Source organism: Manacus candei, unplaced genomic scaffold (assembly GCF_025592945.1).
Source record: "Manacus candei isolate 608988 ecotype Guabito, Panama unplaced genomic scaffold, ASM2559294v1 h1tg000014l, whole genome shotgun sequence".
NCBI classification, from domain to species: domain Eukaryota; kingdom Metazoa; phylum Chordata; class Aves; order Passeriformes; family Pipridae; genus Manacus; species Manacus candei.
In genome coordinates, this window is record NW_026138062.1 from 19,649,622 (window position 1) to 19,672,983 (window position 23,362).

General features: G+C 37.0%; 1 protein-coding gene across 1 annotated transcript in view; it reads right to left on the bottom strand.

Moving 5' to 3' along the window:
• RB1 (RB transcriptional corepressor 1) overlaps window positions 1–23,362 on the bottom strand; it is a 71,458-nt gene that overhangs the window by 37,584 nt on the left and 10,512 nt on the right. Inside the window, exons 5-17 of the mRNA XM_051779310.1 lie at window positions 22,708–22,746; window positions 21,991–22,058; window positions 20,384–20,494; window positions 18,070–18,218; window positions 17,272–17,349; window positions 13,924–14,033; window positions 12,418–12,495; window positions 10,055–10,142; window positions 9,477–9,593; window positions 8,724–8,780; window positions 8,606–8,637; window positions 8,452–8,528; window positions 8,038–8,240 (exon numbers count right to left, since the gene is read on the bottom strand). Of these exons, the coding sequence (XP_051635270.1) occupies window positions 8,038–8,240; window positions 8,452–8,528; window positions 8,606–8,637; window positions 8,724–8,780; window positions 9,477–9,593; window positions 10,055–10,142; window positions 12,418–12,495; window positions 13,924–14,033; window positions 17,272–17,349; window positions 18,070–18,218; window positions 20,384–20,494; window positions 21,991–22,058; window positions 22,708–22,746 (1,207 nt within the window). The remainder of the gene's footprint in view (window positions 1–8,037; window positions 8,241–8,451; window positions 8,529–8,605; window positions 8,638–8,723; window positions 8,781–9,476; window positions 9,594–10,054; window positions 10,143–12,417; window positions 12,496–13,923; window positions 14,034–17,271; window positions 17,350–18,069; window positions 18,219–20,383; window positions 20,495–21,990; window positions 22,059–22,707; window positions 22,747–23,362) is intronic.

The window sequence follows — 23,362 nt, forward strand, 5'->3', positions numbered from 1 at the left end:
ACACTGTCAACAGAGACAAAAGCAGGAAACACAGGACCTCGGCTTTAAGTGTTCTGGTTTCTCTTCCACTAGCCTAGAGGATTTGCTTGGATGGTAACACCCAAGCATGAATAACAGCTTGAGTCATCTTGATGATAAACAGGAGTGGCAGGGAAGATTTTCAAAGTGATGGTACAGACAGTGAAATCTAAAGTTCCCTGTTCTTCCTGGTTTTTCAATTTGCCTTCAGCTGTTCAGGCAGATAAAAGTTTCAAGTCTCAAAAGCACAGCACGATTTCTCTAAAAGGAAACTCTTCAGGAGTACTAGAAAGGTATGAGAGAAACACTCTTACATATTTTAAGTATTTATTAAAGTGTATATATATATATGCTCAAAATAAAAAAGCATATAAACATAAATATATATATATATTTATATTACACTACATGGTATATTCACAAATACCCAAAAAACAATCATCTTACAGACTTTCTAAGAATGTGCTCTATATGATGAAGGCAAAATCATAGAAGGTTTTCCACCACAGCTGCGATAACTGAAATGTCATAACCTTAAAAATATTTTTAAAAGCACATGCAGCAGAACTAGTATGATCCTTTAGCACTATCACGCCAAGCAGCAGTGGTGGTAGTGACCTCCCTCTCATCCCACGTGCTTCTGAAACACATTCATGATGCAAGCAGAAATATATTTAGTATGTATGTACAGACAGAAAACCTCAAATATGTTCTCAGTTCCTTTTTGCATGTTGAAGCTGCACTCTCCTAATGTAACTTTGTTGAAAGGAGCACAGTGAGCACATGAAAAGCCATCATTTGGTGGCCCTTAGCATGTTTCATCTCTTGCAAAAACACCCCTAGAAAATATTATATATTATCATTCATTGCAACTTCCAAGCTGAGACAGGATACTAGGTGCCCAAAATTCAGAAGACCACTGGAACTGAGTCATGTCTGCAAGAGCAATCTGTTGTCTGCAATTCCTGAGGTGCCTGTCTTTACACCAGTGAAGCTCCCTAAGTAGTTTGCACCCTGACAGCGAGCGTGTTTGCAAATGTTGTCATTCTGGATATGCTGAGCACTGTTTTTGTGCTTAAGGTTGTCCCTCATTCACAAATTGGATATTCCTATATCTGAGGAAAGGCAAAATTTAGTAGGCATGAAAGGAACAGACTAGCTTTTCCAAGAGAAGACAGTTGCTATGCAGGAACACGTACGAGTCCTGGAGCCTAGAGGAAAGACAGTGCAGAACACATGACTCATTTGCCAGCACTGCAGTCACTCATGTGGTTGAACCCATGGCTACATCTGTGGTTGGCAACACGAGCCACAGCATGTCCTAAGGCCTCAAGGGCAAGTGGCAAAGCACAGCTTGCACCCACATGCACCACCACTAAACATTCACCATTGCTAATCCATACCAGCAGCTGAAAATAGTCCCTGAGCTGCATTATGCCCCAAGTCTTGCCTAGGCATTGTCCAGAGGAGAGTTGACAAATGCCAAAACAGGCCAGGGAACACAATACCAATGAAACATCACTGATGACATGGTAATCACTGATGTGGGGCAATATTCAAGCCCAAACTATTGTCTCTTTAAAGTCGGTTGCACAGACTCAGCCCAAAACACCTAGTCCTTGCCACATGACCTTACTTGGTTGTCTATCAACAAGATTTTAGACTCATTCTTTTAATACAACAGTAAACAGCTTATTCAGTAACCTAATGTATAAAATGTTGACAGTATGACCATTCCTATTTCTTCCTGTTTTAAAAAGAATTACATAAAATGTTGAAATCAAAGAGGTCTTCAAACTGCATGTAGACACCTATCTCTAGAAGAGCTGTAGGACTTCAGACAAACCCTACAGAAATCTGAGAAGGATACACACCACAAGAAAACGTACTAACTCCCTTACCCAGATGTTCGATTCCTCCTTACAAGTAGCACAGAAACCTAACTTGAAATTGTACACTGCATCCAGAGAAACAGGCACTAAGCACTCGGGTACAGCGAGCTCCACAATAACTGTGTCCTTGTACAACCAAAGACTAGGAAGCTGCCTGTACTATACCAAAGTACTAAGGAGTACTTGCAGACCTGTAATTGCTCATAGCTTTACCTGACCTGGACTTAACATTTTTTACACAAATCTTAAACACACCTATTTAATATTTTTCTCCTTACTGCATGATCAAAGTCAGTCTGCTGTTATTTCAGCTCAGTGAGTTTGTCATATAAATGTAATAATGTATTCTTTAGGAATACACAGTTTTCATCAGGATGGCATTTCTGCCGCAATGAGCTGCATCATTTAAAACCAACAGAAGTCTTGTGGGATGAGATATAAACATTAACTACATAGTTAGTTGACAAATACTTATTGCTAACATTGAGTTATGTTAAATCAAATATACCTGAAAAAACAGTACTGCAGATTTCATGGCAAATGTTGGACTGACAGCAGAAATCACAGAAAAGAAGCAGCTAATAAAGGAGAAGCATCACGGAGCACAGGTTAGGCAATGCTACATGGAAAAAGTTATAAATAAAGCAAAGCACACTTGTCTACTGCTGATCATATTTTAACCATTAAGAGAAGTAACTTCAGAGAGCCATTTTCATCTTGCATCAGTCAGTAAAACTCCAAAACACATTACAACTCTAAATCGCTACATATGTCAATACCAGTGTTCGTTCTTCCTTTTAAAAATACAAACACTAATTAGGACAGTAAGTGTTAAAGACCAATACAGCCAAAGAAGTCTACAGTATGAACAGCTGCAGTGCAATGCACTGACTTAGTTCAACATCTGTTTGTTACTCGCACAAAAACAAACACCAAAAGATAGCAGACCAAATCAGGTTGCAAATGAAATCCCTTTTGCCTGCCTCAGTGAACCTTCGTGCTCTGTTCTGGGCTGTTGTGGGGTTGCAGAAAGTGGTGCAGCTGACCTCATCCCTGTTAACAGCAAAAGCTACCACATAATCTTTTAAAACTGCAGTCCTATGACTAATACCCCTTGACTCCTAGCACTCATGTAGATGAGTTAACAAGTTAACATTCTGCCATCTGTAGAGCCTAACAAAAAAAGTGTGGAGTGCTTCTTTCTCTAATCCCCCTTACTGGGTTGGTATAAATTACCTTATCTTTAGACAAGGCTGCAGTTTGCCTGCAACTCCAGTGCAGAAGAACAAGACCCTTTCACTACCCCAGTACTGGGCAGCTGAACCCTGACAGAGCAGAAGGGCTTTCCATATCTTGTGTTGGGCCCACCAAAAGCTGGCTTGCAGAGAAAGTATTCTGTAGCACGGCCCAAATTATTTTAAGTATGCCAAGCGTGATGATTTAGAACATGTGTATGCTCCACACTCTCCACTTACTGAACATGTGAAAGGGCATTTGCAGGAAGAACATTCTCTAAGCAGCAGCATGAAAAATTTAACACCTTGCTTGTTCCTCCCCATTCAGAGCTTGTGAGCAGAATGGAAGCTGAGAGGAAGGGAAATACAACTAGATCGCTTTGCAGATACAGATAACAAAGATCACAGGTGTTTACTTTCTTGAAGGACACAGCAAAAAACCAAAAAAAACCCCAAACCCAAACTTAAGTCACACTGAAACAAATGCATTTCAGATATTACAGACATTTCACTCAAAATAGACTGAAAAATTATAGACTTTGTGTTTGATTTGCTTGCACCGAAAACCAGCTCTTCCTTGTTTATTCCCAACACAGTGCAGCAAACAGCAACACTTCAGTCAAAGATGTGACACACCAGTTGACAGGGTTTTCTCTAAGGGAAATTCAGATATTCTGGAATTTGTTCACACAATCTTGAGATATTCAAAACAATTACTTTTTTGGCTGGCCAAAAGAGAATTTGACAGAATTATGGAAAAGGCTGAGCATGAACTTCCAGGCTGGCAGGTAATGATGCCAAAAAACTTGGTATGAAGAACTGCTCAGAGACTTTGTATCTTTAAGCAGCAAAGGCATTTATTTGCAGCATTGGGAGCGAGGCAGGTCATCCTGCACAAACTCGCTCAAAGGCACCACACAAAATCAAGGTTTTTATACAGTCTTACATATATGATTACTTGCATATTCATATGATTGCAACACCTGCTATACATATTAATGATAGGCGGAGTCTAGGCAGAGTTTAGGGCGGTGCTTCTCTTGGCACTGAATTTCGGGGGTACATCCAGCCTTCAGCCTCAAGTTGGGGGTCTTTTTCTCATCTTTCCCATTCTGACCTTCTTACCTTTCCATTGTTCTTGCCCTAACTACTGAAGCTTGCAGAAAAGTCTTGGCTCCAAGCCTTTTGCTTCTATTCAAATGTCTACCTTATCCTAATTTATTATCCCTAGGTGCATTGTATAGCATTCTTCTAGGTTTAGGTCCAGTGAACAGAACAGAAGGGCTCTTTAGTAGCACAGGCAGAGCAGGTGTTGGGGGGGGGCTTTTAACTCTTTTAGGGCTGGCTCTTGTTTCAGTAATGAGCTATCCCTTTCACGGGAAACAGATTTCAATTATGGTAGGGTTTAAATCATATTTATAGAAATATGATAAAAATGAGCAAAGGCTATCATCATCTTTGAGTCTAAAGTAATTTCAGTTCCCTATATTTAAAGTTATGAAATCAAAATAGTGCCTACCGTGAGCACAAATGTTCTACAGTAAAAAAATAATACTGTACAGTATATTTCTATTTTGCAACTAAAAGTTATGCAGCATTATCAACATATTCTTAACTGATCTCCACATAATCTGTCTCTGGAAGCATCAAAAACTCACTGGTAAATATCTGAGTGGGTAAATGGGGCTTCTCCTTTTCAATAAAAGGTTCAATAAAAATTTAAGGAAAAGGAAGTACTTTTCACATGATTTAGTCAATATGTATTTGCCCCGTTTTAAAATCAAGAATTATTGAGAAGAACCTTCAGCTGTTTTCCACCCTTTATTTTGTCTGGCCACGCTTTTTTCTTTTTTTTTTTTTAGTTATAAGAAAGGATGACCTAGAAAAGTTTCATTTCCTTCCTAAAGCACAGACGACCAAGTCAGCTAGCTATGCAAAAGCAATAAACATATTCATAATGACTAGCTAAGGAGTAATATATTATCTTCAGATACCAGTAAGAAATCTCACATTCATTTGATACAGCTTTCAAAGTCAGCTAAAGGTCAGATGTACTTAAGACTTTTCTTCAGGGAAATTATGCAAGGCATTTTTCCTCACAAAAGCTCTGTGACAAGTAAAACTACAATAGATTCAAGCTATTCTGTATTAAAATGCTCAGTCCTTTTAAATCTCTATTGAAGTCCTGCTTCCTAAAGCAGTCAGGAGAATGAGGAAAGACTGGATAAAACCAGACCTGACTCTCCAAAAAGCAGACAAGCCTTGTAATGAAATGCACTACCTGGGAGGGGGGGGAGGCAAGAACTAAACAAAAACACATGGTAAATAAGTAGGGTTATTTACCCTACTTATCAGAGCTGCATTATGCAAATATTTGTAAATAAATATTTTTCAATAGTTTCTATTCTTATTTACCAAGCTAGATTTTTTTTTTGCATAAGCTTTACTCATTCCATGCTTTTCATTTTAACACTTAAAAAAATACATTCTCTAACCATACAAGCAAACTTGAACCTTCTTGACGATTCCATCTTCCTCGGACTATCATTGTTTAAAATTAACCCAAAGCAACCAGTTACAGTGAGACATTCTTTATAAGTAAGAAGGCATGTGACTTTTCTCTCCTCCTTTATCAAGTGTTTGGAGGTTAAGAGGTATTTACTGGTATGAACTACACTTCTCTAACTGCCTACCCATTCTTGAGGGAATTGCTAATTAAGCAGACACTTGTAAACCTTGTACACCACTAGATGGAAACAATATCCAGGTAAAGAACTGCAGAAGAATACAGTAAACCATTCCTTTTTTCACTAACTGAGCCTTTCCAGGACACCTCAACAGCCTCATAAGTCAACCGCAGCAGCATTTTCTCCTGTTTCTAATAGGTTAAGTGTTTCCAGACAAAACCAGCCAATATTTAGATGAGAGGAAGGGGTGGATTTTCTGCCCTAGAGGACTCATGGCTCTCCGTTTCTATGTGGGGCCTCAGCACCTTTGCTGCAGGGACCCAGAGACTCAGTAAGACATTTTAGTACAGATAACGTTTCACTACTACTCCTCTCCTGAGCCACCACTAAACACTCTGCTGTTCACAATTCACAGCCCTTCCCTCACAGGTAGCCAAAGGAGGCAGTGGAGGACAGCACTGAACCTTGGGGTGCCTGTCCTGGCTGCCACAGCTGGCTCCAGCTTTTGAGGAAAACATACTGTGCCCTCTAGTGCCAAGCCTCCAACAATAGCACACATTTTCCTGAGCTTGGGGAGACCCAGGTGAGACATGACATGTAGGTCAGTGAAGCAGCAGGGCCCTTGGATGCATGTCTTGCACATTCCTTTTTATTCCCTCCACTAGGCTTCACTCCACATATTTTGCTGGCACCAGGTGATCATTATAGGTCCTTTCCAACTGAACTATTCCATGCTACTAACACTCAAATCAGCTCTATAAGCCACCCCCACCCCAAAACAGTATCAAACATATGCCTCTAGAAGCTCAGGAAGAGAGATCCAATACATTAAAGCAAAGCACTGCAAGTTTCTTAAAATACTGTTTGCCTCTTGAAATACTGCCTCCTTCTCCATTTCTGTAGGCTCTGATGAAAAGAATTCAAGGGCTTTCAGGCCATCTTATTCAAAAAAGAGCGAAACCACTAAGAAATTTCCACAGCAATGCAGAGGCAATGTGCATTTCCCAAGACATCAAACATACAAAAATGTTAAAAGGGAAAAATTTACACTCTGGTACAGCAGCTGTAGCACTGCACCAGAAATCCTGGGGTGCACACAGTGTTGTGGTGATGAGCATGGAGCTGGATACACAAGTCTTGGCTCCCCCAGTGAAAAGGTCACTTTTACAACAGGGCATATTCAAAGAACCACATGTGGCCACTGACTTTGTCAGCAAGGAAAATCGAGTAGCAAGGGCTGGTAGGCAAAAGGTGGTCCACTAGATTCACTCTGAATCAAGTCAATTAGTTCCATACTACCCTGAGGTCAGCATGCTTCTCCTGGGCTAGATGGGGCTCTCACTGCTCAGGCCAACAACACTCCTTGAATCCGGGAGTATAACCCCACTGCCTGGTAAAGTATCACCCATACTAGAAAACTGTTAACTTTACACTCTCAAGCCATACACAAACCAAACACAGATTACCCTGAAAACTCACTTCATGATTAAACTATTCCATTAGCTATGGCATACCATATTTTTAAACTTTCCAGAACTAAAAGATATGAGATGGGCTCTTAAATGGTTGCATTATGTCTCTCTGATCAAAATTACCAGTCTCTGTAGTCTCATGTTTTGTGGCATAAATAGCATATTTCTGGTTTATAAGTAACAAATAATAAAAAGAACAATATTTGATTTATTGAAATCCAGCCAAAAAAACCCAACCTTCCAGTACTTTATTGTAACGGTATCCAAAAATACCAAAGTGACTGAAGCACAAAGGACAATGCAAAACAATATTTTAAGTACTATTAACAAACATATCAGATGCCCAGAACTAAGGCCCTTTTGCCAAGTAGGAATAGCAACTGGGTAAAAATTAACTTTCAAATAAAAGCATAGAATTTATTGCCTTGACTTTGGTACAAAAACATTGTTTAAGGTTATTTGGCCTTATAATTCACGTCAGACTAGTAAGATGATATTGGCTTACAATCACATAAATCAGCAGAGTTATGTTGACTCCTTCCTCTGATATACTCCTTTTTTCCCAAAACCTGAAGACATGGCAAAACTGATCCTGTTTTCCTCTTGTAATTTATTTTTCTAGAAATAAATCTCAACAAGACCACAACCTTAATTTTATAGAGTTGAGTGTGATTTCTTTTTTCAAGGTATGCATATTATACAAGGGCAAATACTACTTTAAAGTATTACTTACAGATTGCCAAGCAAGAGACTCCATAATTCGATGTTCACAGCGTTCTAGATGCTTTATCATTTCCCGTGTTAGGCTTGGCTCTGCTCTAATAAAGCTTTCGATCACCTTGTAGAAGTCAAAAGCTTTTAAATCAAATACATTAAGAATCCATGGGAAAGACAAGTCTGTTTCAGCACTGGTACCATCACTTTGTGAAGCATTTCCTGAAGGGAAAATGGACTAAAATTATCACAAGTATTAAATTCTTTCACTTTTAATGTTTTTTCCTTTTTGTGTTTATTGAATCATTGCTAGTTCAGACATTTCTGTGAGTTGGTTTTTTGTTTCTTTTTGCTATTTACTCTATATATTAGAACAGATGGTAATAATTATCAATAAATAACAATGCTATTTAGGACCTTAGATTTAACTTACTGCCATATGTAGCCATGACAACCTCAACAGCACACGCCAGCAGAGATGTGTGGAAGATGTTATCATTCAGAAGTGTGCTAAAGAGAAAGGAAGTTATTAGTACTTGTCCTAAGGCTAAAATAGCACACTTCAATAACAAGTTAGGGGCAAGTACCTGAAATTCTGCACTGAGAGGCGCTCTTCCTCCTGAAATATATAAACCAGACCAAACTGGTGAATATTCTTAGTATTTCTAAATGCACTGAGTACTAAGATACCAGCGTTAAACTTACCGACTTCAGCATAGACTCCATTACTCTGTAATAGAGACGTACTCCAAGTTTGTATCTCTGTTAGAAGAAGAAATTCAAGAGTATTACAAGAAGTTTTAACGGACTACAACAGGCAGATTCTTGGGTTTTAACAGTGCAGAACATGTCCAGTTTTTGACAGAGCCACTATAAAGAAGTGATGCCCCAGTTCCATTTGCCAACGAGACTGGAGATGCCTCAAAGCACTAAGGCGTGTGATTACCCCAACCATGTGAAAACTTAACCAAGTGTAATAACATAAACTGTGTCCATGTTGATTCACTGCTAACAGGATAAAAAGCAGGGTTGACAGACAGGAAGGAGACTGTCAAATACAAACTTGGTTGGATTTATTTTCCAAAATCCTTGTTGAAAGCACAGCTGCCCTACTGATTTTATAAGGAAGTGAGTCACCTTTTGCTGTTTTAGGCCAAGTTACCTTAACGAATGCCAACAGATGTTTCACTAAATGTATTTTGCCCAGCAATTTTCCCATTCTTCAGTAAAGGATTTCCAACATATTTCCACCTGGTTCATATTGCTCCTTATATATTTAGAGGAATTTAAATATCTTTACAGTGCTTCAGAAAAAAATAGTCATCAATTTGAAAAGAATACTGTTACTTTTTATCATTAGTGATCTGCTTTGAATGAGGACAGCCAGTAATTCAGGTCTCACATTAGCTAGTACTAACAGTGTTCAAATGAGTAACTCTCAATGCAAATGCTACTTACCTGTGAGCCAATTTCAGCCCATCCCTGTCCAACTGCTTCAGCAAATTTCTTTTTGAAGATGTGGTCAAGACTTTCTACTCTTTTCAGGATACCATCGTGAGGGTTCACTGTGCAATTCTAATAAAGCACATGCAGCAAAGTAGGGAAGGAAAGGTAAAGGAAAGACATTTTACTTCAAAGTAATTTTAATTATTTAATCCTGCTTTACTTTGTAATACCTCTCAATCAGCTTGCCAGCATAAATAAAAGTGGAGTATTTAAAAGAAAAGAGTACATCATCTTCTCTCCTTTTTAAACCCACTTCTTCCATGCAGTATGGACATAAATTAATTTTAATATTTAGTGCAGTAACAAAAATAAAAAAGCACTCATAAGGTTCCACTTCTAACGTCAGTTAAAAGTGCTTTCTAAAACAAGTAACTACATGTAAATCATTCCAAATCATTAAAGTGTACTTCTTCAAAAACTGGTTGTTATTAAAGGAACTTCCAAAATACGTGCATAAGATCTACAGGTGTATATTTTAGTTGAGTGGTAATTCCAAGAATCTTTCACAAAGCTTCCTTGTAGTAACTTACATTAAAATATGTGATGAGAGTATCTGATGGTTTATCAGGTGCTGAGTTTAAAATCATAATCAGTTGCTGAATGTTATTCATTGCCGCTCTGGAAAAACACAATAAAATGCAAACTAAACATTAGGGTTGGCATGACGGTTTGCAGAAACTGAACAGCAATTCTACCAAAAAAAAAAAAATGATTTTAGTTCTCACTCCAGTTATCAAACAACCTGCTAGGGAAAACTGTTACACTGTGTTAACTATTGTGAATTCTAATAATGTTTTTAATCCAATAATCTAATTGTTTACTTATGGATTGCAATAATTTTAATAACCAAAAGAATTAGTGTATGCATTTCTCTCTTAACACCTAAGAAACAGTTTGATTCTTCTATGGTATTGTTACTTTCTGAACTTTTCATTCTGGTTTTTGGTGGAGTTGTGTGTTTGCCTGTTTTAAATTTCTGTGTCATTTAACCTCAATTTGGCTCACATCACCAGACAAATAAATGTAAAAGGAAGAAAAATGTGTTCAATCATTATTATTGTAGCAGTGTAAAGATGTAATTTTCCTTAATCTATTTTCAGAAGGTTTTGGTAAAATTACTTCTGTCAGAAATCTACTAATGGTAAGGAAAAACATAAGGACAGTGGAAAAAAATAAAATAAAAACACACAACTGATTCTCATTATGCTTTGAACTAGTACTTACACTGATTTTTTTATGTTACTTTCTATATAAATGACCTGATACAAATCCACTGATAAAAACTATTAGATTCTCTCCAGTTTTAGGGGGCTTTAAAGCAGATCTTAAGTGTCTAAGTTCAGAAATATGACGCTATAAGAAGAGTCAAATTAGTAAGTATGGTGCTTTCAGGATATCCTGTGGGGGTTCTGTTTAATTCAGGGAGAGTTAATGATACACCTTCCACTTTATGCTGGTGATCAAATATTTGCTGCCATCTACTGACACTTCTGTGGCTTTATGAAAAACAGTTACTACAGCCCAAAATCAGAGCTGGTGAATAGGCCTTCATCTGAATTGCCTTAAATGGCAACAGTTTTGGAAAACTCGGAGCAAAGCCCAAGTGTGGATGGGGAGAATCTAAATATCTCACTAGTCCTTCTCTCAGATCAAAGTCAGTTTAGCATATTTCAAATTCTTAACAATGCAGAAACTTCATACTCTGGACTTTCTTCATGTCAAGAACTTCCTTTCATGTCAAGAACTTTAATGATGCATCTTTCACAGTATCAGAGGGCTTTAATTCTACTGTAATTGAAAAGTGTCAATGTCTATCTATAATTGTCAAAAATGGGATTTGTTGTTGTCAATGACCATCTTATTAGTCATAGGTGGTCTAGTTCCTGACATCACACATTCGGTCTGGGAACCAAAAGGCAAACTGATTCCTTTGTGGCTAAAAACCATCACTGGCAGTCAAAGATTTGAAGCATAAAACTAAAAGGGACCACAAGGCAATCAAATAAAGCCTTTCGCAGTTTGAGGCAATTAGAAGTTCTTCTATATACTGATAAACAGTTATCTCAGCTCATGTCTCCTTTTATTATTTTTATGAAGGAGCTTTTCAGAACTTTGCTGCTCTTTTGGCTAGAAAACAGTTTCTGCAAATGGCATCAAGCAGATTTATAGTGGATGCACAAGCCCTGAGCCTAATTTATTCTTTTCCAAGCAATTTCCACTGCAGGAGTATTATTAATAAAAACAAAAATTATTTTACTCATTTGAAAATACTGAAATAATAATAAAGGGTACAGTATTTTAACTTCTCTATAGCATGTTAAAATGAAAGGAATTTATACATCAAGCACAGAACAAAAATTCACTGTTTGATTTCCTTAAACCTGACACCTTAAGAATGACTACCTGTGAGGACACTTCTCTGCCTACATAGCACATGGCATTGCCACCACACATCTGATTGGTTCTTGAGTGTTCGGGAATTTCTAAGCACAATCAGGCAAAAACACACTGATTTTGTCAAAAAATTATGTGGCACGAGGGAAAAATTGTACATGCAAATCTCCTTTCCTTTGGTTAACTGAATTCAAGTTTGCAGTTTTTCTGCATTTGATTACAGATCAAACAATCTCCAATTAATACTACATTTCTAACACATCTGTCCATTTCCCCAATTGAACAAAGTATGCTGGCACTCTGAAATGTTCATCTTCCCAATACAGGAAAAATATCAAAAGTAAGTACTCTGAAATGCTAAATCTTTCCATATAGAAAAAATAATACTGAAAAGCCAAAGATTACAGAAGAAATGTGTGTGCATAAACAGTTTGGTATCACAAAAGGAAGCCAGAAAATAGAGAGCTAGGGTAAAACACCTTAAAAGAAAAACTCATACCGAACAGGAGTCTGTGGAAGTATAAGACTAATTTCCTCCTCTGGACTGTTTTTCAGTGGTGTCCTCTCCAACTGTGAGCTACAGAAATGGAAAACAAACTTATGCAGAACTAATGTAATCCAAAAAAACAATGTTTTCTATAACAAGTTATTGATCCAAAGAGGCAACTGTGGAACATATTTTTAGAAGATCTAGATGTCCAACCACTCCAGTTGCTTAAACAATGTAATTTAAATTCCCAAGTATATCTGTATATATGCTTTAAGCAGGATGTTAGCCTAGATGACCTCCAAAGTTTTCCTCTTTTTCCTTTTCTAGAATTCTATTTACAAACAGCTTAATTTATACATAGAGATGATATTACTTCCTTTTTAATTCAATTTTAAATTAGTGTATTTTCCTAGTATATATTCAGGCTCACACAGTGAGCTCACATTGAATTATGGAAATGTTGAATTGTTAGGAATCACTGGAATTTAGGTGTATAACTAAAAAAGAAATCAAACAGAATCATAGAATACTTCTGGTTGGAAGGGTCATCTAGTTCAACCTCCTGCAATGAGCAGGGACATCTTCAACTAAATCAGGTTACTTAACCTCACCTTGAATGTTTCCAGGGTTGGGCATCCACTACCTCTCTATGCAACCTGTGCCAGTGTTTCACTACCCTCATAATAAAACACTTTTCCCTTCTATCTAATCTAAACCTACCTTCTTTCAGTTTAAAACTATCACCTCTTATCCTATTACAACTATTAGGCTCTGCTAAAAGAAGTCTGTCCCCACCTTTATTGTAAGTCCCCTTCGGGTACTGGAATTCTGCTCTAAGGTCTCCCTGGAGCCTCCTTTTCCCTAGGCTGCAAAACCCCAACTCTCTCAGCCATCCTCCATAAGGAGAGCTGCTCCAGCCCTCTGATCATTTTCATGGCCCTCCTCTGAGCTCACCCCAACAGCTCCAGGGAGCGCGCCTGGGCGCACACTCTTTATTCTGCTAAATCATCTGTCCTATGCAAATTACCATTTCCCAATTTGTGGGTACAGGTCAGAAGTCAGAAAGGGCTCAAGGCCACTCCCAGCAGGTAGCTTCCAAATGCCACCATCCATTTTCAGGAAGGAGAATGTGGACAGTGAGGTCCCAGGCCATTTCATGCCAGCTGGCTCCAGAGCCATAACATTGCCTCCGGCACATCTAATCAACTAGCACGACATGGCTTCTGCCTCCTCCTTACAATTCCTCAGCTTTCCCTGGATGACAGGGCCTTGCATACAGTAAGAGTTAGACCAGAGCTTCCAAATCATTTTACGGTAGAGTCACAGGCAGATGTTTTTTAATTATTTAAGTGATAATGTAAAGCAAGGCTGGTTATGCCATTAATACCTTAGCTGAATGACAAATGTAGAAGGTCAACAGGATACAGAGATCTCCGTTTATAACACAAGGGGGCAGAAAGCAACACAAGTTCAAATTTTCTATTATAAAGTGAAAGCAGTAAAAGGAAATATTACCATGCTACGACATCAGGTTGTAGAGTTTCATCGTGATTCAGAAATAATCTTGCATCTATATCTTTGTTTTTGAGATAGAGCTCGTCATACTGTTTCAAGATAACTTCAACCTCAAAAAAAATTGGAAAAAACCCAAATTTATTTTATAGGAACAAGTTTGACAATTTATTGAAAAATATGTTAGTCCTACCTCGTAAATACAACACTGAAATGCTAAGAGAATGCCCTTGTAGCTCACAAAGTTAGTTCTTATATAACAATTGAAACACACCCAGAGGAAAATGATTGTTTATAAGAGAAAACAATCCAAGATCTTTTCGAAGAAACGTAGGTCTTAACAGGGTAGAAGACCTAAAAATAGCTATAATGGGAAACAGATCTGCAAACCTTTCCTTCCAGAAAAGAGGGGTGTCTCCAGGAGCAGGAAATATAAAACGTTTGTTCTTAGAACAGCTGTCGGACAATCAGTTTGGTCCATCTCTGATGGTTTGGAGATGGAGGTCAATGCTCAAACTCAAACATTCTTGTTCTAAGATATTCCCCATTTCATACTAATATATTTGTACTGGTGTAGTTCTTAAGAGATGTGCCTATTTCTGCAAAAATACAGACATTTCAAATCCACTTTTTTGTTCTTTAAATAACTGTTAAAAGTTCCTTAGCTGATTAGATCCCAGAGTGATATGACTTCATATTGCATGGAAAAGTTTGTTGGATTTTTTGGATGGTGTGATTTTTTGGGGGTTTTTTTGTGGTTTTGTTTGTTTGTTTTTAATTATTTTTATTTTTTAATTGATTAGTATTAACTTGAAGTCTGCATTTTTTTTTAATCTAGGCCTCCACTTCAAATCTGCTGCTGTGCTCCTGTGGAAGTAGGCAGTCACCTCAATTATCTGTTCCCTGAGCCCTTAAACATATTAAATGATGCTGAGCTCTGGCAAATTCCTGTTAGAAAAACAGGCAACAGTGTATATGAACCAAATTAGTCCCCTCTCAGCCCCAAGAGAGAGAAAGCTGCAAGTATCTCCTACATAGCTTTGCTCCTCACCCTCTCCTTTTACCTTCACCAACTGGGTTTGCTCCAAACTGATATCACAGTTAAAACTTTGAGATGAGGACCAGTAAAAAAGATTATATTTCAATTTTCATTATCACTAACTTTTGTATTTAAAAAGTTAACTTTATTTTTATTATTCTCCTAATGGCTTATGCATTCTTTTTATCTAAAATATTTCAGTATTTCATAAACTTCTAGAAAAAACAGCAGCTCTTAGACAAAATGGCTGTACTGGGATAACTGGGAAGAAACCTTCAGTCAAAAATAAGAGTTCTGCATGAATCTATTCAACAGTGCATAAAGCCCAACCAATAAACACATACTAAAGACAAATGAAATACCAACATTAAGCCTCAAAGGCTTTTCTTGTTTTGGAAGTAATATTAAAATTTATCAAAAGTTCAGTGTTTTTGTTACGAAAATGCAAGTGAATTTAAATGTGCCACATTACTAGCTATTGTACTGATGATGTAAACTATGGCTGATGGTTAATTAGATAACACCTATGAACCAAATATCTCTGAAATATAGCTGCAACCTTCTGCTTTGCCACTCAAGGTGCTCAAGTTTCAGGAGCAAGGATAATGTGACTGGATTTTCCTCCAAATGCATTGTTTTATAAAATTTTCACCAGCAGAGTCTTAGTACTTTTGACACTATGCTTAAGTTGAGTACCCTTGGATGAAAATCCTCTGATTTGAGAACAAGCTGTTTAATGACCTTTGCCTGGAAGTTCATACAGGGTTTCCCAACTATATATACACACTTAAATTAAAAAGTCTAAACAGGTTACTGATACCCTGAAATTAATTTAGGAAGAGATTAAGATCTTCAGTGGGTCTTGTACTTCGTTGCCACCAAACACACTATGAAACTGAACAGAAGATACACCTAGTTGAACCCTGCAGACTTATCAGTCTGATAAGCTTCAGAGCTGCTTGTTTTCAGGTTACCACATCCATTGGTGACACACAGCTAGACCTACTCTTTCAAGAACAATGAAAGGAAAACACATTGCAAGAAGTTACCTACTAAGGTGCACTCTTGGATGCAATTGTATAGAGGTAATCTTCTGCATCCAGGTTACAGCTCGGCAAGATGAAAATAATTCTGCATGGACACAGCAGGCCAAACTCTGCCAAGTTGTGACACTGAGCCTAACCTTTTAGATATCTTTCCAACATCACTACAATAACATGTCTCATTTATATTTAAATTTAGGTATATAATTTAAGACTGTTTGCATTTACAGAGTGACTTCAGAAACCTAATATTGTAATAGTTGTGTTTTAGATGAACGGCCTTACCAAGATCATGGATATACAATGCTTATGTCATGTTTTGCTTTGAGCAAAAGCACTGGTTTAGCCTCAGGAGATTCATTTATTAAATTCAAATATAACAGCTAAACATACTTCATGAATACTGGAATCCCTGCTAAGCCACATTCCTAAAAAACAACGCATTTTGCTAGATGATTTTAGAATAACCTATTAGAACTTCATCAACGTGTAAAGGGAATCTTAAGCAATCTGGCATAAGTAAAGAACTGTTGTTGGTATTGGGTTTGTGTGGCCAGGTTCTGGTAGCAGGGGCGCTACAGGGATGGCTTCTGTGAGAAGCTGTCAGAAGTTTCCCCCATGTCCAGCAGAGCCAACGCCAGACAGCTCCAGGACGAATCCACCACCGAGCCAATTAGGAATGGAGAGAACATCTCTCTGATATCATATTTAAGAAGGAAAAAAAGTTATTGGGCAGATGTAATTGCAGCCAGAGAAGAGAAGAGTGATAATGTGTGAGAGGAACAATTTTGTAGACACCAAGGTCAGTGGAGAAGGAGGGGCAGGAGGTGCTCCAGACACCGGAGCAGAGTTTCCCCTGCAGCCTGTGGTACACACCATGGTGAAGCAGCTGTGCCCCTGCAGCCTGTGGTGGAGACCCACACCGGAGCAGGTAGACACCTGAAAGAGGGCTATGAAACCATGGGCAGTCCATGCTAGAGCAGGCAGAGACCTGCAGATCCATGGAGAGAGGAGCCTACACTGGAGCAGGTTTCCTGGTAGGAATTTTGTTGGTAATAAATTCAATGAATATCCCCAAGTTCAGTCTGTTTTGCTTGTGATAGTATTCAATGAGTGATCTCTCCCTCATCCTTTTCTAAACTCATCAACCTTTTGTTATACTTTCTCTCCTCTGTCCAGTTGAGGAGGGGAATGACAGAGGAGCTTCGGTGGACATCCAGCATCCAGCCAGGGTCAAACCACCACACTGTCTTAAATTCCTCCACTTACCTCTGGTAGTCCATTTGAAGCTACAATACCAGCAGAATTCAAGAAAGGAACAAAGCTTGTGAGATACACATTTTTGACCTAATAAAAAGAAAAAATGTAATATTAGCAATGTACAGAGTCAGCCATGCACACACTGCTTTCACACCTTGAAATCAAGAAACTGAGACATTTCTGTAATGCACTGTGTTTCTTTTTCAATAAAGCAAGAATGAAACTCCTTATATATCCAAAACACAGTGATATGTAAGCATGTAGCAAATACTCCACTGCTTGAGCTTTCAGTGACTAAACTGGGAAAGAACTGCACTCTTCCTAGCCCTCTCATATTTCTACTTCCATCATCCATCTGGGTATTCAAAAATCAGTCCTTTGACAGGAACAGATTTATCAGCCAAGGAAAAAGGGAATGGGTCTTTTTAAGATCCCCCACAGAAGCAATGTGCTTGTTGCATACATTTTCTCCTCATGGGATGCAGTTCTGAAACCCCATCAGAGCAGTCCTCATTTACATGTTACATGCCATGATGAGCCTGTAACTACATATTGCATTCTTCACAGTTTCCCTGGCAAAGTTATCATCCATACCAAAGAGCTTGTTTTGGGGTTTTTTTGTTTGCTTGTTTTTTAAGCTACTTACTAGAGAAAGTATTGAATGGTAGAATACTTTCAATATTGAACTAGAGAGAATAGTTAAGCTGGCATGAGTATTGACATTTAAAACAAGACTATTTAAATAAATACATATTTCAGGTGGGGTTTAGCAGCAAGACCTATGAGACATTAAAATGCAGGCATTACCTCATCTAAATTACAATCATGCTCTTTACAAAGGATTTCAATAATCTTTGTATCGGTATCAAGTTGCTTTGCTGTACGTGTACTCCTGTTCTGACCTCTTCTTGGAGTTCGAGCTGAACCATTAACAGTCACTGCAGTCATAGCAGACTCTGGAAAGATATTCAGAACCATCACAAGGTTAGAGTCATCTTAAGAAAAAAGATATTTAAATTATTAAACCAAAAATCACATTTTCAGGGTTTCCTCTTAAAAATGTCTTCCTTTTTATCTGTTCAGCTGTGTAAGAAACCTTCATTACAGAAAACCTATACAAAAATAAAGTTAATTTTTAAATTCCTGTATCTGTATTTGACATTTGGTTTTTAAACAGCTATTCTACACAGAATGTAACAGCACTTTTTGTAAGTAGCTTTGAATGAGCACTTGTTTTGCAAAACTGGGAAAGCCTTATTTTTTCACAGATGAGTAACTGTTTTTTCTATTTTTACAGAAGTGTAAAGCAGGAAGCTGAAAGATGAACTTCACTTTACATGTCTGAAGGTTAATAAATCAATGCAGGACTTAAGTGCCGGTGGGAACCTGGAATATGGCCCTGCAGGAAATTTCTCCTTTCCCCAAATACCCCCAAACAAACAAGTTCTTCTTGAAGAAGATATCAAAAAAACATAATACCTTGAGTTAAAAATACTTCATTTTATTAAGCTCCAAGTGGATGGCTTCAATACTGTCACCTTGAAATACGTGAATTATATTAATAATGTACATTACTATAATTAAATATTGCTGGTTTAAACCTGGCACACTAATCAGCATGCTGTTCTCATCTGTAACTTCATTTATATTTGACAACTTTTCTCAGAAACTCTGACAAACTACACTGCTGGGGTGGTTGCATCTTAATCCCCTCAGCCTCAGTCAGATCATAAAGCTTGACATCATTCAGCACAGGAAGCTTCTTGGTCACGACGATTTGAACAATACATTGTGTTATTTGGTAAAAGAATGAAGAGCTCTTTGATAGTTACAATATCATACACAGCTTCACATCAGAAATCTAATGCTACTTACTTAAGACAGGGATACTCATATCTGAAATTTAGTCTCAAGTGGCAGTATTTTTTTTCAGGATATGATGCACAGAACCAAACTGTTTCTAACAATGAGCTCCTAAATCAGTGTGAATACAGAGCTCAAAAACAGGTAGTTTCAATTCAGTGTTTTTTGAAAAATCTCCTCTTAATAATATCTGAAATAAGCAGTAGCACATGTCTGTCCTATTAGAAAGGACAAATTTAAATTCAAAACAGTACTGAAGGAGGGCAGTGATTTGCTTGTCCCAAGCCTGCTCTTTCCCACCCTTTACACTGGCATTACAATAAAAGCAAGGTTATTTGTTCTCATCTGCAACAAATGATTACTAGGTCAGATAAATACCCACCAAAACATGGAATTTAAAGAATATAGCAGTGACTATATCATCTATTCTATGACATTATAACCCAAGCGGATGTTTAGTTGTGAAACAAAGAAATTAGGCTAAAAATACTAGGGTCACATCCCAACTCAGTGGAGGATTAACTCATTATCGATTACCTAGCTTGTTGAAGAAAATAGTTAAATGAAATATAATTCTACTTTTGAAAGTTGCCATAAATGTTCACTTTCTCTGCCTTTTTAGTGAGGTTTCTCAAGTTTTAGGTATAAAAACTGAATGTACAAAAACTTACTGGTGAAGTTTTTATAATTTCTATAGTGAAAACCCATTATATTTTTAGTCAAAATAGTGACACTTGCTAATAACAAAGGGGTTGTAATAAAAGCAAGCCTATCTACATGTTACCTCTACTGTTTTGAGCTTCTATCCACCACATATTTGTTTTAAATGTCTGTATAGTCCAGTATCTTGTACATTTCTGCTGTCCTCATACTGTTATACATCAATGAACTAAGAGAGTAATAGCATCATCATTTCCTTTTGTAACTCAAAACAAACCTAAATAATAGTTCTCGGTTATAATCTACCCAGAACCTGAATTCTTTTACCAAATTAAAAGTGCTGTTTTAACAAGTCCCTAAACAATTTGCACGGGCAAAGAACACAGTAAATGGAAGGCAGGAAAAAAAAATTAAGTACACTGCCACATTCAGATAATTGAATTCAAGTTTGCTATCATCTAAATTGAACTAAAGCATAAAAAATCCATTTTAATAAGCTTAAAAAGTTTTATTATGTTAATTAGCAATGTTAGCATGACTAATAGAACTTTAATCAATTTAATTTCTACTTTAGTGCACAAAAAACTAAACTCCTTACTGTATGGTTCCTTGAGCATAGCAGGTGGTGACAGTTTGATAAAATAATCTAAGACACACAGCAACAACTGGAAGGAAATCACCAGGTCATCCTCCACTTGCAACACTTTACCTGCAAATATTTAAAAGGGTGAAGAAAAACTTTGTGAAATGTTTGACTTAATTTTAGAGGTAATTCTGAAAAACAAAGGTTTTGAAGTTCATATAATAAAACACTACCATTAGAATTCATAAAGCATCACATAGGATGCCAGTGTTCTTTAAAGGCTATTGATTTTAAAAGTCATGGCTCTAGAGAGGTTTGTTGCTTTAGAGATAGCAACATATACAGGTACATATATACAAACTTATTGTGCACAAAACTCCTGCCCTCAGTACTCCCTCCTGATTTCTTTTTCATTTTATTGTAGTGTTGTAATGCTGTAGGCTATTTTACTTACATGTACCTCTTATTTCTGTGTAGTTCCTCCTCCCTTTCTTTTTTGTGCTCTTATGCAAGCTTTGTGGAAGCTGCTAAATATTCAGAAAGCAGGAGCTGCTACTATACAGCAGAGAAATTCAGAACATGCTAAGACACTGTATGCTCAGCCTGTCAAATACATATGAAATTACTTAAGTCACACAAACATTAGCATGAAGAGCACTTTTAAAGCTGCATTATTCCAGCTGCGTTACTCCGTATGCCAGAGAAGATCTCCAAGAGAGCACGCATTGCCACGAAAAATTTGGAAAGCCAATAACGACTCAAAACAACTACAGATCCCTATTTGTGCTCTACTTACATGTCCAATTTTTGTATTTATTTTCTATCAGAACTAGCAAGCATCACCCAGGCTCTCCTGCAACTATATGCTGATAAATTTTAGTTTTCTTTGTTCTCAAGAAAAGGCAGGCTAGAGAAACTTTTTTGCTTTATGCTAATGCTTGGAGAATTCCAGTGAAAAAGCTCCATGAAACTCAGCTGATCCAAGACCGATTTTGATATCAGAGATGTGTACACTTTGCTGGGAACACACACCTTGAGTAAGCAACAATTAAGATATATGAGTCATTCCCTTTTGCAGGAGTAGTACAATAAGACAGGACTTCACAGACTACTGCAATTTTTTTATCACTCCACTTTAACTTATGCGTTTTCAAGAAAGACTCATAGTATTCAAAGGATGTGATTTCAGGGACTTATTATGATATCTTATTATTAAATTTATTTTTATGTATATTACATATAAATATATATGTTATAAACATATATCATTATAATTTATATTTATTTAATATATAATTATATATATAAAATATAAAAAATCTGCCAGTCTTTTCAGTTAATCATCCATTATTAAAATACTGGTAGTTTATAAAGCACCTCAGAATAGAGTCAAAAAATCTTAGAAATCTTAAATACATATATTTCTATACAGAACATAATACCAGTGACAACAATAACCAAACTGCATTAAAAAAAAGTGCTTACAAAAGCCAGACAATCAAAACATTCTGAGCTTGTATCATGTATATTTGTAATAAGGATGCTAGTCTCAAACTGGACATGTAAAAGAAACTCACTTCAACAATATTCATCCAAATAACTGTCTTTCAATTGAAACTCACCTTTTGCCAGCAAAAAAGTAATCCAGTAATTTTTTAGGACTAATACAGAACTGAGTTCAGCAGATATCCTGTAGAGAGACAAAAATACTTTGCATTGACAGCTCTGTAATAAACTAAACTATAATTTCTGAAAACATGCTTCAGTCTATGGAATTATTTAAGACAACAGGCAACATTTCCCATATAGTTAAGTTTACTAAAAATCTCATTCTGTTCCCTATGTAATTATGACCACACATCTGAAAAAATTAAGTCTGTAGAGCCATTCAAGAATCACGAAATATCAGTATCATCCTTGGAGAAGACAGTAAACATAGGCAATTCACTTAACTGTTACAAGCTGTTTTCTCTTGTGTCTTTGACTAATGTCTTATTCTCCAGTCACAGCATGAACTCAAGCTCATTTTGGAGTTGCTAAGACATCTTTTAGGACACTCATTTCTTGCTGTGATTAGGAAGCTCACTCTCCAAATGTTTATTTCCACCATGTCAAGACATATGCCATTGGATAGCAATCCTTCATGAAGGATATATATAATATATATATAGCTATATAATTTTGGAGTCTCTCCTCATCTCATTAAAATTTGAAGTCCCCACTAAGGCTAAATTAAACACATGACATACTACAACTTAAGTCAGTCTTGAAGGGTTAAAAGATAAAATGCTGTCATGTTTTATATCTTTACAAACACAATTTAGGAAAATCAAACTTACTCAGTGCTAGGTTGTTCCAGATAAATAAGGCCACAAGTCCTATAAAATAAAAATAAATTCACGTTTTTGAACACTTTTCTGAAAGTGAACTCTGCAGTATCTTTGACTTCAATGTAGTGAAAAAATACACCAGTTCACAAAACATTATTCTAACTTAAAAAAAAAAAATGCTGGCTGAGAACAGATTAACAACAGATCAACTACAGGCCTGCCATAGCTGAAATTATGTTGTCGCTTGCATACTTAGGTCAAAGCTTAAGCAGCAGAACAATTTTACCTTGCTGTAATAAAATCTGTTCTTTTCTTCCAGAAAGACAAGATCCGTACATACATTGTTACTCAGTGTTTCATACAACACAGCAAAGTGTGCTACAGCTGCATAGAACACTATAAAAGGGCATTTAAAAATCTTTAGTGTTTCTGCAGTGTCACTGCAAGTCTTGTGGTATAAGGCTGCTTCCCAATTATTCTAGGCACATGATTTCAAGAAATAAATTCGGTTTATTCAAAAACAAATTAGGAAAACAAAAATTAAGACAAATCCTGCTTGAAAAAATTGTTATTGCAATATAAGGTTCAAAAAAGTAAGTGAAGTTAGAGGAGGGACAAAAAACCAGAACATGCCTGTGTATATCTGCAATGACACAACCCAGAA